The sequence below is a fragment of the Mastomys coucha genome, unplaced genomic scaffold (genome assembly GCF_008632895.1).
Source record: "Mastomys coucha isolate ucsf_1 unplaced genomic scaffold, UCSF_Mcou_1 pScaffold3, whole genome shotgun sequence".
Lineage (NCBI taxonomy): Eukaryota > Metazoa > Chordata > Mammalia > Rodentia > Muridae > Mastomys > Mastomys coucha.
Window position 1 is genome coordinate 2,914,244 of NW_022196909.1, and position 12,014 is coordinate 2,926,257.

The following is a 12,014-nucleotide window of genomic DNA, read 5'->3' on the forward strand; positions in this document are numbered from 1 at the left end:
ACACCTGGGGAGTAGGGATGGCACACACCTGGGGAGTAGGGATGACACACACCTGGGTAGTAGGGATGACACACTCCTGGGGAGTGGGGGTGGCACACTCCTGTATTCCAGAGGCAGGTAGCCTAGATGAGAGCACAGCTATCAAAACAAGCACAGGGAAAAGGAAACAACGCACAGCTCTGCTCACTTCACAGCTGTTTAAAGAATAAAGATAATAACTGTACTGTGGTGGTTACAGTTGCCCGTGGATTGTTTTATAATGTTGAAATTTTTTTATTGATTTATTTTCATTTTATGTCATTAGTGTTTTGTCTACACATATGTCTGTATAAGGTGTTGGATACCCTAGAACTGGAGTTACAGAGAGTTGTGAACCTGCTATGTGGATGCTGGGGACTGAACCTGGAGCCTCTGGAAGAACAGCCAGTACTGCTAACTACTGAGCCATCTCCAGACCCTCCCTCCCTGTTGTGTTGTGTTGTGTTTTGTTTTGTTTGAGACAGGGTTTCTCTGTGTAGCCCTGGGTCTCCTAGAATTTGCTCTCCAGACCAGGCTGACCTCAAACTCAAGAAATCCACCTGCCTGTACCTCCTGATGGCTGGGATTAAAGGTGTATGCCACCAAACCCAGCAATTCTGAAATTCTCTACTGTAGCAATTGGTATAATCTTTAGTTGTGAATGTGTAGCTAACGTATGCCTGTTTTTAAAGTGTAAAGACAACGGTAGATCTCAGAGTACTAGATTGTCTTGGTTAGCCAAAGGAGACGTGACCTTCTGGGGTCTGGATGCTTAAACTGGCTGTGGGGTAAGAAGGTTGAACATTTGTTGTAAGAAGAACCATTCCTCCATGGGTCTGTTTTAGTTCCAACATTCAGGATCCTGCTTTGTTTCCCTTGCTGGTAGACTAGACTGTAAATTGTAATTGGAATAAACTTTTTCTCCCCCCCCCAAAAAAATTAGTCTTCCCTGTCTTTTGAATAGAAGTACACTTAAAGTATTTTATTCTCTAAAAACATAACGGGATTAGCTAAGCATGCAAGTGATCCAGTTATAAAATCTGCACATTTCTGACATCTTCATATCCTAATGTTGACCCTTTAATATCAGCAATAAAGCATGAAAGCTATGAAAAAAAATGACTGAAGTCTGTGATATGTTATGACAAGTTTTAGGGAACTGACAGCATTTTCTTACAACCTCCCTTTCTAGTTTTAAACAAAAACCAGAACCCACTTCCAAATTCTGGCTTACTGTGCCTTCCTTTCAGGTATCATCAGAGAGTCTTATACATTGACATAGACATCCACCATGGTGATGGTGTTGAGGAAGCTTTTTATACAACAGATCGTGTGATGACCGTCTCATTCCATAAATACGGGGAGTACTTTCCTGGAACAGGAGACTTGAGGGTAAGACCAAATTCTGTCAGAATAAATATAAGATGAGCAGTAGGAGGGTGCCAATTTCTGGAGGACCATGTTATCTTGTTCATTTTGTTTGTGTATTTGTGATGGGACCTAGGCATCTGGTGTGTGGTTGGTTGTGTGGTTGGTTGTTTGTGGCAATGTGGCCTCGCCTTAGCTGAGCAGTTGTTGGGATCATTCTTTACTGTTAGGATCTGTAAGGTATGGACCAGCTGGACGCTGCTTGTTGTTCAGTTTTGATTACTTTGTTTATATAGGAACGAGGGATCGGAAACGGTCTCAGCTCAGTTAGACATAAGTGCTGATCCTAAAACGTTTGGTGCTCTCTCCAGGTTGCATAGGCTATCATTGGGTGGCAGGGGCTGGGGTCCCAATGGGTGTGGACAGAATTCTATAGGTGTGGGGTACAGGATATCACACTGTCCTGTGGTGATGTGTTGGGAGAGGTCAGGCAGGGCCTTTATCTTGAGATCAAAGCCATAGAGTACCACAAGGTCCCAGCTTGTCTTGGTAGGTGGTGTTGAAAACTGATTTTGGAGTCCCTGCCAGCAGTTGTGGTCACAGGACTTCATGTTGCCCCAGAGTGGTACATGGGTTGTAGAAGCTCTGAGGATCCCTACTTGTGGGTCTAGGTCACAGGGCTCCTCAGTTTGAGAATGGTGGATGGAATAAGTGGGCTCTACTTTTACATCTTATAAAATTGTTCCATGCCTCATCAAACTGAGGTTTATAAGAATTTTTTAGTTTATTTTGTATGGTGGGGAGGGGCACATGTGTGCCATGTTATACATGCAGGAGTCCTCCTGCCCCATTTGGGTGGATCCTGGGCAGGGCAGACCTGTGCTGCATTAGAGGGTAACATACAGGAGTCAGGTTCGCTCCTGCCATGTGGGTGGATCCTGGGGATCAAACTCAGGGGATCTAACTTGTTGGGTTTTATCTGCCCAGTCATTTCACCAGCCCAAACTACAATACTTGTGTGTTATTAGTATTAACTATGTTACTCTTAAGTTTCTTCTCTAAAAACTGCCTTAGAGCTTAAAAAGTACTTCTATAAATACTGGAACATGTAATTGCTTATTTTTCATTTAACTTTTTTAGAACATGTGTGTCACTTGGTCTTTTAATCATTTTAAAACATCAGAATTTTTGTTATGAAATAGTCTCTTAAGGTCTACTTTTGTGTTTTAGGATATTGGTGCTGGAAAGGGAAAATACTATGCTGTCAACTTTCCCATGAGAGATGGTATAGATGATGAATCATATGGACAGATCTTTAAGCCGGTAAGTACTGCTTTCAGAAATAAAATGGAGTTGTAAAATATCCTTAGATACTAATGTGTCTTATTCTGTGGCTAGATCATCTCAAAAGTGATGGAGATGTACCAGCCTAGTGCTGTGGTGCTGCAGTGCGGCGCAGACTCCCTGTCTGGGGACAGGCTCGGTTGTTTCAACCTAACTGTCAAAGGTAAGCACCTCGTGGCCCCACTGCTGTGGTTTTTCTCCTCCCCAAGAACTTCTCATAGGAGTTTTCATTGTTGAGGGCTGGAGAAATGGTTGAGAGCACGAGTTCGTTCTGCAGAAGACCTGGGCTGGATCCCAGTCCCACATGGTGGCTTAGAATCCAGCGCCCTCTTCTGACCTGCTCACACACACCACACACGTTTAAAAATATTTGTAATTTCTCATTGTTATCTTTTGCTTGCCAACTTAATGCCAAACTCTGTACTTGAATTTTTAGAGGATTTTTATCCTTTTTATGTTCATTTTTTTGTTTTGTTTTTGTTTGTTTTTATGTGGCTCACTAGTTAATTTAGTTCCCCAAGTCTTATATGTTACCATATTTATGTTTATACACTTATTCATGAGTAGTTTGTTGCCCGTGTTTTTATCAGTTTTTTTCAGAAGACCTGTACCTTGTTGTCTGATTTTGGTTTTTCAAGACAGGATTTCTCTGTGTAGCCCTGATGTCCTGGAACTCACTCTGTAGACCAGGCTGGCCTTGAACTCAGAAATCCGCCTGCCTCTGCCTCCCAAGTGCTGGGGTTAAAGGTGTGCGCCACCACTGCCCGGCTTGTTGTCTGATTAAATTGCTGTTACAGCATATGAGGTTTTAGCTTGGCACACTTTATTCGACATGCTTACTCTCTTCCCTACGAAACCAGCTTGGGTTGCTGTAGTCAGTGCTCAGTGGCAGTGGTTTTTAGCTTAGCAGTGTTCTCTACTGGCAAGACTCACTTTTTTTTTCCTGGATTATTTGTTTACTTAGTTTCCCCATTCCTTACTACCAAACTATGAATTTGTAATGTATTCTGCTCAGCTATCTCAGGAGCTCTGTCACTGAGCTCCTCCTGTTTGGACTTAGTGTCCTTGTGGGTTAATGGGACAGAGAGCTCTCTGCTTCTGTTTTATTATGTTCCCGATCAGTCTGCACTCTATGTCTTTCTTAGTCATTACTTACCATGGTGGCGGAACACATTAGTGTCTTCATGAAGGAAGAAGTCTAGGGGTAAATGTGTAAGGTGCTGTGGTAATTGTTAAGTCCTTACGAAGGGTTGAAGTCAATATGCTGAATACAAGTCTTAAATTGTTGTTAAGGAATGAACCTTAAGGGTGTAGAATGAAGCAAAGTTGGATGTGGCAGTGCATACTTTTAAACCCAGCATTAGGACAGCAGAGATGGATGGAGTCTGGACAGGTCCGCATAGCAAACTCCAGGCCAGCTAAAACCTTGTCTCATAAAGAAAAAGATAAATAAAGTAAATCTTTTTAATAAAGTTAATGTTTGGATTAGAAATGACTTAGCATGCACATTGCATGTTTTACTATAGAGTTTTATTCTGTGCGAACTTTGAGGTAGTAAGTTGACATCTTGCTTTGAATTCTCTTACAGAACTTTTAAAATAACTAAGTAGAGATAGATGTTAAGAACTTGTCATGATTGTTCTGCTCTCTGCAGACCAGCCTTAGCACTGTGGCATGCTCTGGTACTCTCCTTCATAGCGAGTTGGAGTTGGGCCACACAAAATTAGTTGCCCCCTTTCCTGTAGTCAGCACTCAGTTAACAGCACTTTGATGTTGACCATAAATTGTTCATAGACATCTAGTGTTTCAGAGCAGATAAACCTTCTCGAAGTTATCAGCCACCATTTAGGTGACTGTCAGTGTTCTCTTTTGTAACTGTAAGTTTATAATGCTTGTATTTAAAAGTAGTAGCTTTCATTATCAGCTGTATTTGACGCTTTACAGTAAAACTTCATTGTGTTTCAGCAGGTAGAAGTTCATTTGTGAATTTGCAATTCCATTCTCAGACTTAGAATACACTTCTGCGACTGGCTTCAACTACATTGTCTCAGGCCTGGTAAAGCCAGGCAGCCAGCTGCTGTCCACTGCCCTCCGTAGTTCTTTCTTCTTGTGGTGGTCTTTCCCATGCTTCCTCTTACAGGCTCTAGCCTTCGTTGTATAAAACCCCTTTGTAGTAACTTTGCCTGCTGGGGAGTGGTAGAATGCTGGTCTTGACTGCTCTTGCCTTGTAGTCTGAAAGTTAACTTCTGTCCTTAAAAGTGTCCAAGAAACACTGTTCTAGTAGAAGATGTGTGGTTGATAATCTCATGAAGAAAACAGATCATTAGATACTATAAACTCTCATTAGGTAATAAGGATATTTTTCTTTTGTGCCATTTTAGTTTTTTCCAAATATTTTAAGGTTTGTTATAGAAAAATTTACAAAACAAACAATAAAAATAAAATCACACACTGAAACTAACTAGATCCAAAGACTCAGTGGCTTCTCTGCTTAGAGCAGCCAACATCTCACTACCAGATAAAAGCCCATTGCCAAGGGAATCTTTTTTTTTTTTTTTTTTAAATGGTTGAACTATGTGCCTGAATGGCACCAGAAGTCACTGGTAACTCGTGACTTGTTCATATGTGAGGTTTGTAATCTTAAGTAAATTAAGAAAATTTTCCTTAATACCAGCACTAAAGATAGTCTGTGGTCAAACTTTTTGGTATTGCTTTCCATAATTAAGCCACACATGTCTGTGTGGGAGAAACAAAATTTAGCATTTGTATATTTTGTTCTCTCCCTTATGTGATCTCTCATGAACATCTTCTATGGTATTAAAATACATGTGTGCGTATTTTAACAATACAAGTTATTTGTTGGATACACTCCCTGTCATCATTCCTTGTCATTGTCCCCCCTGTGCCCCACCTTGGGGTGAGGTGGCCTGCCATGTAGTCATGCTGTAGTCTAGACTGGCCTCCAAATTCTGACCCACTTACCTTAGCCTCCCAAGAGCTGCCATTGCTCATATGCCTCTCTGCCTGGCTGTCTACAGACCATTTTTTGGTTGAGTAAAATTGTTTGTATTTATCCTTTTTAAGGTCCTATGTTAAATTGCTAAAGAATACATATTTCATTGTTACCCAAATCTTCTTTGTCTTAGGTCATGCTAAATGTGTAGAAGTAGTGAAAACTTTTAACTTGCCATTACTGATGCTCGGTGGAGGAGGGTACACAATCCGGAATGTTGCTCGATGTTGGACATATGAGACTGCAGTTGCCCTTGATTGTGAAATTCCCAATGGTAGGTCTTCAGGTTGCAGTATCTAGAAGAACATCTGGTATGGAGGAATGGATGAATGGGAGACTCTGTGGCCACACCCCTTGGAATGTGTGATCTCTTTTTTTTTTTTTCTCAAGACAGTGTTTCTCTACATAGCCTTGGCTATCCTAGAATTCACTCTGTAGACCAGGCTGGCCTCGAACTCAGAAATCCGCCTGCCTCATGTGGTCTCTTCTGATGGATGAATGGTTAGATTGCACATCTATGTGAGAGTATTCCATGTTCACTCCCAAGCTTTCCTTTGGCAATAGTTCTTTATCTGCATCTGGATTATGTTTCTGAGTTTATATGGAAGCTAAGCTTTCAATGTGTAACTTGCTTTTCATTGTTTTTAATAGAGTTGCCATATAATGATTACTTTGAGTATTTTGGACCAGACTTCAAACTGCATATTAGTCCTTCAAACATGACAAACCAGAACACTCCAGAATATATGGAAAAGATAAAGTAAGAAATCACTTCGGCTTAATGAAATTTCAGGAGGCTATAGAAGGTCAAATAAATTGTTTTAGCATATATATCAGATACTTCCTTTGTTTTAATAGAAGATTTGAAACCTTAAGGATATTCTTGTTTTTTAACTGCTATATTAATACAAGCATATAACCTTTGTAAATAGAACATTTTTATTAGATTAAATGCTTTATGTCTACAGAATATAGAAACATTGATGAGAACGGGCTGTGTCCGGAGCATAGAGGAGTTGTATGACACTGATAAGTGCAGTTGTCACCTCATTGTCACATGGGGGTAGAATGGTGCACACTTGCGTGCTGTGGCTTCAGTCAGTTATAGATGCAGTGATCTGATGCTTGAGTAGTGTTCCATCCAGTGCTTAGCTAAATGCAACAGAAACTTTACATACAGTGGATTTTGTCTAATAAATCGTGTCGTTTAGACAGCGTTTATTTGAAAATCTACGTATGTTACCACATGCACCTGGTGTACAAATGCAAGCTATTCCAGAGGATGCTGTTCATGAAGACAGTGGAGATGAGGATGGAGAAGACCCAGACAAAAGAATTTCTAGTAAGAAACCCCTGACTGTGTCTTTTTGCATTTTGCTTGTGTATCAGAATAAGACTTAAATTGAAGGTACACAGGGCATGGTTCACAGCATATGTTGTGATTTTCCTTCTCTCCATTTTAATTACATGTAGATTTAGCTTCCTGATGTCTCAAAGCCTGAATTAATGTCACCAGTTTCATTTTGTGTGACTACACAGACATGGCTGTGTCCAGAAAGTAGGCACTTGATATATCTATATCTATCTATGGAATGATTGTAGAACCCGTGTCTAGTATCAAATTTATAAAAATCTTTTGTGTATCAGTCCGAGCATCAGACAAACGGATAGCTTGCGATGAAGAGTTTTCAGACTCTGAGGATGAAGGTGAAGGAGGTCGTAGGAATGTTGCTGATCATAAGAAGGGAGCAAAGAAGGCTCGGATTGAAGAAGACAAGAAGGAGACAGAGGACAAGAAGACAGGTCGGTTTATGTTTTGGTGACCATTTCACTTTCACTGTGTCCTTTAGAGATCCTGCAGTCACACAGGGTGAGGTGGGTGCGGTAGGCCAGTAACTTTTCCTGGTATGAGTGATATTTCCTCTTATGCTTACTGTTTAGTGTTTCCGAACTGACTTACATGTTTAAGTGTGTGCTCAAATTTTCTTTGTGGTATAGAAATCTTTCCTCTTAATAACACAGTAGACATTACATGTCATGGAATGGGGTTAAGGGAATGACAGTGGTTACAGATGATGGGCCTCAGATCATTTGCTATAGCTTAGGTCGGCTTGGACTCAGTGGTATTCTGCCTTGTTCTCTTCTATATTGTGATTGAAGGCATGCCAACACACCTAGCTAAAATTCTAAATTTATACCTGGTTAAAATTGGCTTCATGAAACAAAAGTTAAGCTCCGTAGTCCTTTGAAAAGTTGTTTTAAGAGTGCAGACTCTTCAGGAACTGAAGGAAATAAAGCTGAGGAAAAAGAGGAAGGGGCTTAGGAACTTGGCTGTGGAGGGTAGTTTCTGGTGTCTTACTATACTTCAGAGTGTTTATTTAGCATGCCATTACAGTCAGTTCCTGCTTAGAGCAGCCAGCATCTCACTACCAGGTGAAAGCCACTGCCAAGGGAATCCTTTTTTCTTTTTAACTGTTGAACTATGTGCCTGAAGGGCACAGAAGTCACTGGTAAATGTATTAATCTCTGTCTCTGTCTTTAGATGTTAGAGAAGAAGACAAATCCAAGGACAGCGGTGGTGAGAAAACAGACACCAAAGGGTGAGTGCCGGTTCTGTCTCTGTGTAAAGGTCATGCATGTGTTGGGGGTTGGGGGGAGGGTCATGTATACTGAGAAATCCTGGCTCAGCCTGAGAGAGAGCATATTGTAAGGGCCCGTCTAAGTGTGGGTAATGTGTCCTAGGCTACTTGACCCGCAACCTTTATGGGTGCCATCATGGTTTTCATGATGCTCGTATTCCTATGCTTGGAGTACTTTGGTTTTAGGAGACAGGCTAGTTTCACGGGGTTAAGTGAAAGCCTGTTGAGGATTTGATTATCAGAATATACGTATGGCTAGGTAGGTGACAAGGCTTGACTCCACAACCTCTGTACATGTACCGGGGAGGCTGAGGCCAGACGATTGCTATGAATTAAACCCACACTAAGCTACAGAGTGCATTTTAAGTCCTCACTCTGGGCTGAAGAGTGAGATTCTGTGCTAGAAGCAAGCATGTGTGCTTGGCCACACAGTTGTATGCTAGTTTTGAAGGATAACTTAGAATGCTCAATTGTAAAACAACTGGAAGATAAAGGCTTGTATTGCTCAGAAAAAATAGTGAATTACTTGGTGTGAATCTGTAAGACTGAACAAGTAGCTAGGTCAATTCTCTTAAACCAAGACTGTTGTTATTTTTAATATTTCATGATCCTCTTTCAACAGAGCCAAATCAGAACAACTCAGCAACCCCTGAATTTGACTCTCCAACTTTAGGAACCTCGAAAAGTGAGACGATTCGGGGATAAGAAACCTTCCCTGTTTGAGGACATTGGCTTCATTTTATACTGTTTTGGCATGGACTGTATTTATTTTCAAAATGGCTTGTTTTTGTTTTTCTTGGCAAGTTTTATTGTGAGTTTTTCTAATTATGAAGCAAATTTTTTTCCCACCATGCTTTATGTGATCTTATTTAAATTGATGTGTTATGTCAAAAACCGGATCTATTAAAGAAACAATTGGCCTTTCTGAGCTGATTTTTCCATCTTTTGTAATTATCTTTATTAAAAAATTATACTTGGATCGTCTTCTGTCTGTTTATTATGAAGGCTTGTTTCCAAGCCATGACTTGATGGTCTGTAAGACTGGAACATACCAAAAGTAATTTCAGGTCAGAGACCATCACTAGATCTATACAGCGCTTACTGGCTCTACCAGGTATTTCTTACTTCAATAAAAATAACACCATGTCACTTTGTACAGCTCAACCAGGGTTAAGAAGACTGGGATTTCATAAATTATTCCCAAAATTCATAAACTATACAGTTGGGATGAAGGAATTATTTTTGAACGGAATCAAACACTCAGAAATTGAAAATTGTGAGTTGAAAAAGAAGCCTGTCCAACCAATAGCTGGCTCAACTTGAGACCCATCCCATAGGCAAGCACCAGTCCCTGACACTATTAATGATACTCTGTGTTATACTTGCATACAGGAGCCTAGTGTGGCTGTCCTCTGAGAGGCTCCATCCAGCATCTGATTCAGACAGATGCAGACACCCAAAGCCAAACAGTGGATGGAGCTTGTGGACCTTTGTGGACTAGGAGGAAGAATTTCAGGCCTCCAAGGAGATAAGAACTCCACAGGAAGACCAACAGAGTCAACTAGCCTGGACCTTTGTGGCTCTCAAAGACTGAACCATCAACCAAAGATACCAACATACATGGGCTGGACCTAGGCCTCCCCACATACATGTAGCAGATGTACTGTTTGGGTGTGGGTGTGGAGGGCCGTGCCAAAAGCTGTCTGTCGCCTGTCTGGATCTTCTACCTTATCTGGCCTCATTGGAAAAGGGTGCACCTAGCTTCAAAGACTTGATGTGCCAGGGTAGAGGGATGCACGGGATGGGGCCCCCTGGCTCAGAGTAGAAGGGGAGGGAGGACCAGAAGGGAAGCAGTGTGTAGGGTGCGAAGTGTGTAAGCTAGAGAGGAGAGAGAAGTGTCTGTAATTGGACAGGGCAATGGTCTATGACTGATGAACTGTTTCTAAGAGTTATCTCTCTCCCCACACCACCACCATTCACATGCACACAAAACATTGTAGGCTTCAGAAACATATCCTCTTGTGATGTCAGTGTAAAATGAACCAGCTAGCAAAATCTGGTTCTTGTCCTATAGTTTGATCACAACCAGGGTTTCTACTCAAGAAGTAAAACTTAGCATGCTTTGGCTTTTGGCAGCTAGCTATTCATTGAGTGTCTGTCTATCTTTAAGATTTTGGTAAATTCTGCAGCTACATACAATTTTATGTGCTTTTACCTAAACTTACATCGTTATGGTAGAAAACGCACAAATGGAGCTTCTCCCAGTGTGTACAAGAGAAAAACAAGTATTTTTAGGAATTTGTCAAAGTTGGTGAAATCATCCTACTTGCTGGAACCAGGTCGCTTGTTCTGAGATCAGAAGAGATTGGCAGAAGACAGTATCGTGGAGAATGTCCCCACACTGTCCTGAGGTTCTGAGATCAGGAGAACAGCATCGTGGAGAATGTCCCCACACTGTCCTGAGGTTCTGAGATCAGGAGAACAGCATCGTGGAGAATGTTCCTCCACTGTCCTGAGGTTCTGAGATCAGGAGAAGAGATTGGCAGAAGACAGTATCATGGAGAATGTCCCCACTCTGTCCTGAGGTTCTGAGATCAGGAGAGCAGACTGGGAGAAGGCAGCATCGTGGAGAATGTCCCCACACTGTCCTGAGGTTCTGAGATCAGGAGAACAGCATCGTGGAGAATGTTCCTCCACTGTCCTGAGGTGCGAAGGCTTCACGTTTGTGGTTTTACCCCTTTTGCTGTGTATTTGTCAGGAGTCTATACCCTTTATGACTAAGGAACCAGGATCCCTTCCTTCACTGCAGAGACTATTTAGTGTGTAGTGTTCATGAAACCAAGTGTATCACTTGGATACTTCATTTGGTATTGCGATCTGCCTTCTGGCACATGTAGCATAATCATTACTGTGTGTTAAGTTCTGGTTTAGGAATCTGCAAAATCATGTCTAGATGCCACAGATCCTTGGCTGGATCTGGGAGGTTCTGGTTTCATGGTTTAGACCTGTGAAACTAAAGGATGGGAAAAATACACAGATACCAGTCATTCGGAAAGTCAAACCACAGCCCACCTTGTTTGGAAGAACAAAGGCTCCTTGTGACTACACGTAGCAATCACATCTACAAATGTGTAAAACTGATTCTATGCATAATGAATGAGGTGAGTATTAATAATAGACTGTCAGGACAAAGGTTGAAAATCAAGAGAATGAGGAAATAATGAGAACTAAGTGAAAGGAAGATAAATTCATTTTTCCATCACAAGAATGAGATTTATAAACATAAAAAACAATAAAACAAAATCTTGTAAAAGCCATGGGAATTTTTCAAAAGTTAAGGCCAAAGCTTGACCCCAAACCCATGTAAGTTACATGCTTAACAGAAGTTCTCTAGACCAGCAAAAACAAGTAAAATAAGATATGGGAACCATAATGGACTTGTTCCACTTCAAAAAAACTTTAATTTTAAAAATGAAGAGTTTTTTTTGTTTTTGGCAAGGGGTAGAGAGAGAATTCAGTGGTTAGGATTATTTGCTGCTCTTACAAAAGATCCAGGTTTCATTCCAAGCACCCACGTAGCTGCTCACAGCCATCTGAGGATTGGACACCCCTTTCTTTGATGATCAGGTATA

The 12,014-nt window shown here is 41.2% G+C and overlaps 1 protein-coding gene across 1 annotated transcript in view; it reads left to right on the forward strand.

The window, feature by feature from the left end:
• Window positions 1–9,355, forward strand: part of Hdac2 (histone deacetylase 2) — a 27,956-nt gene extending 18,601 nt beyond the window's left edge. The window contains exons 6-14 of the mRNA XM_031346983.1: window positions 1,269–1,410; window positions 2,617–2,709; window positions 2,785–2,893; window positions 5,877–6,017; window positions 6,395–6,503; window positions 6,955–7,085; window positions 7,391–7,546; window positions 8,286–8,343; window positions 9,005–9,355. Of these exons, the coding sequence (XP_031202843.1) occupies window positions 1,269–1,410; window positions 2,617–2,709; window positions 2,785–2,893; window positions 5,877–6,017; window positions 6,395–6,503; window positions 6,955–7,085; window positions 7,391–7,546; window positions 8,286–8,343; window positions 9,005–9,035 (970 nt within the window). The 3' untranslated portion in view covers window positions 9,036–9,355. The remainder of the gene's footprint in view (window positions 1–1,268; window positions 1,411–2,616; window positions 2,710–2,784; window positions 2,894–5,876; window positions 6,018–6,394; window positions 6,504–6,954; window positions 7,086–7,390; window positions 7,547–8,285; window positions 8,344–9,004) is intronic.
• Window positions 9,356–12,014: the final 2,659 nt, after the last annotated feature.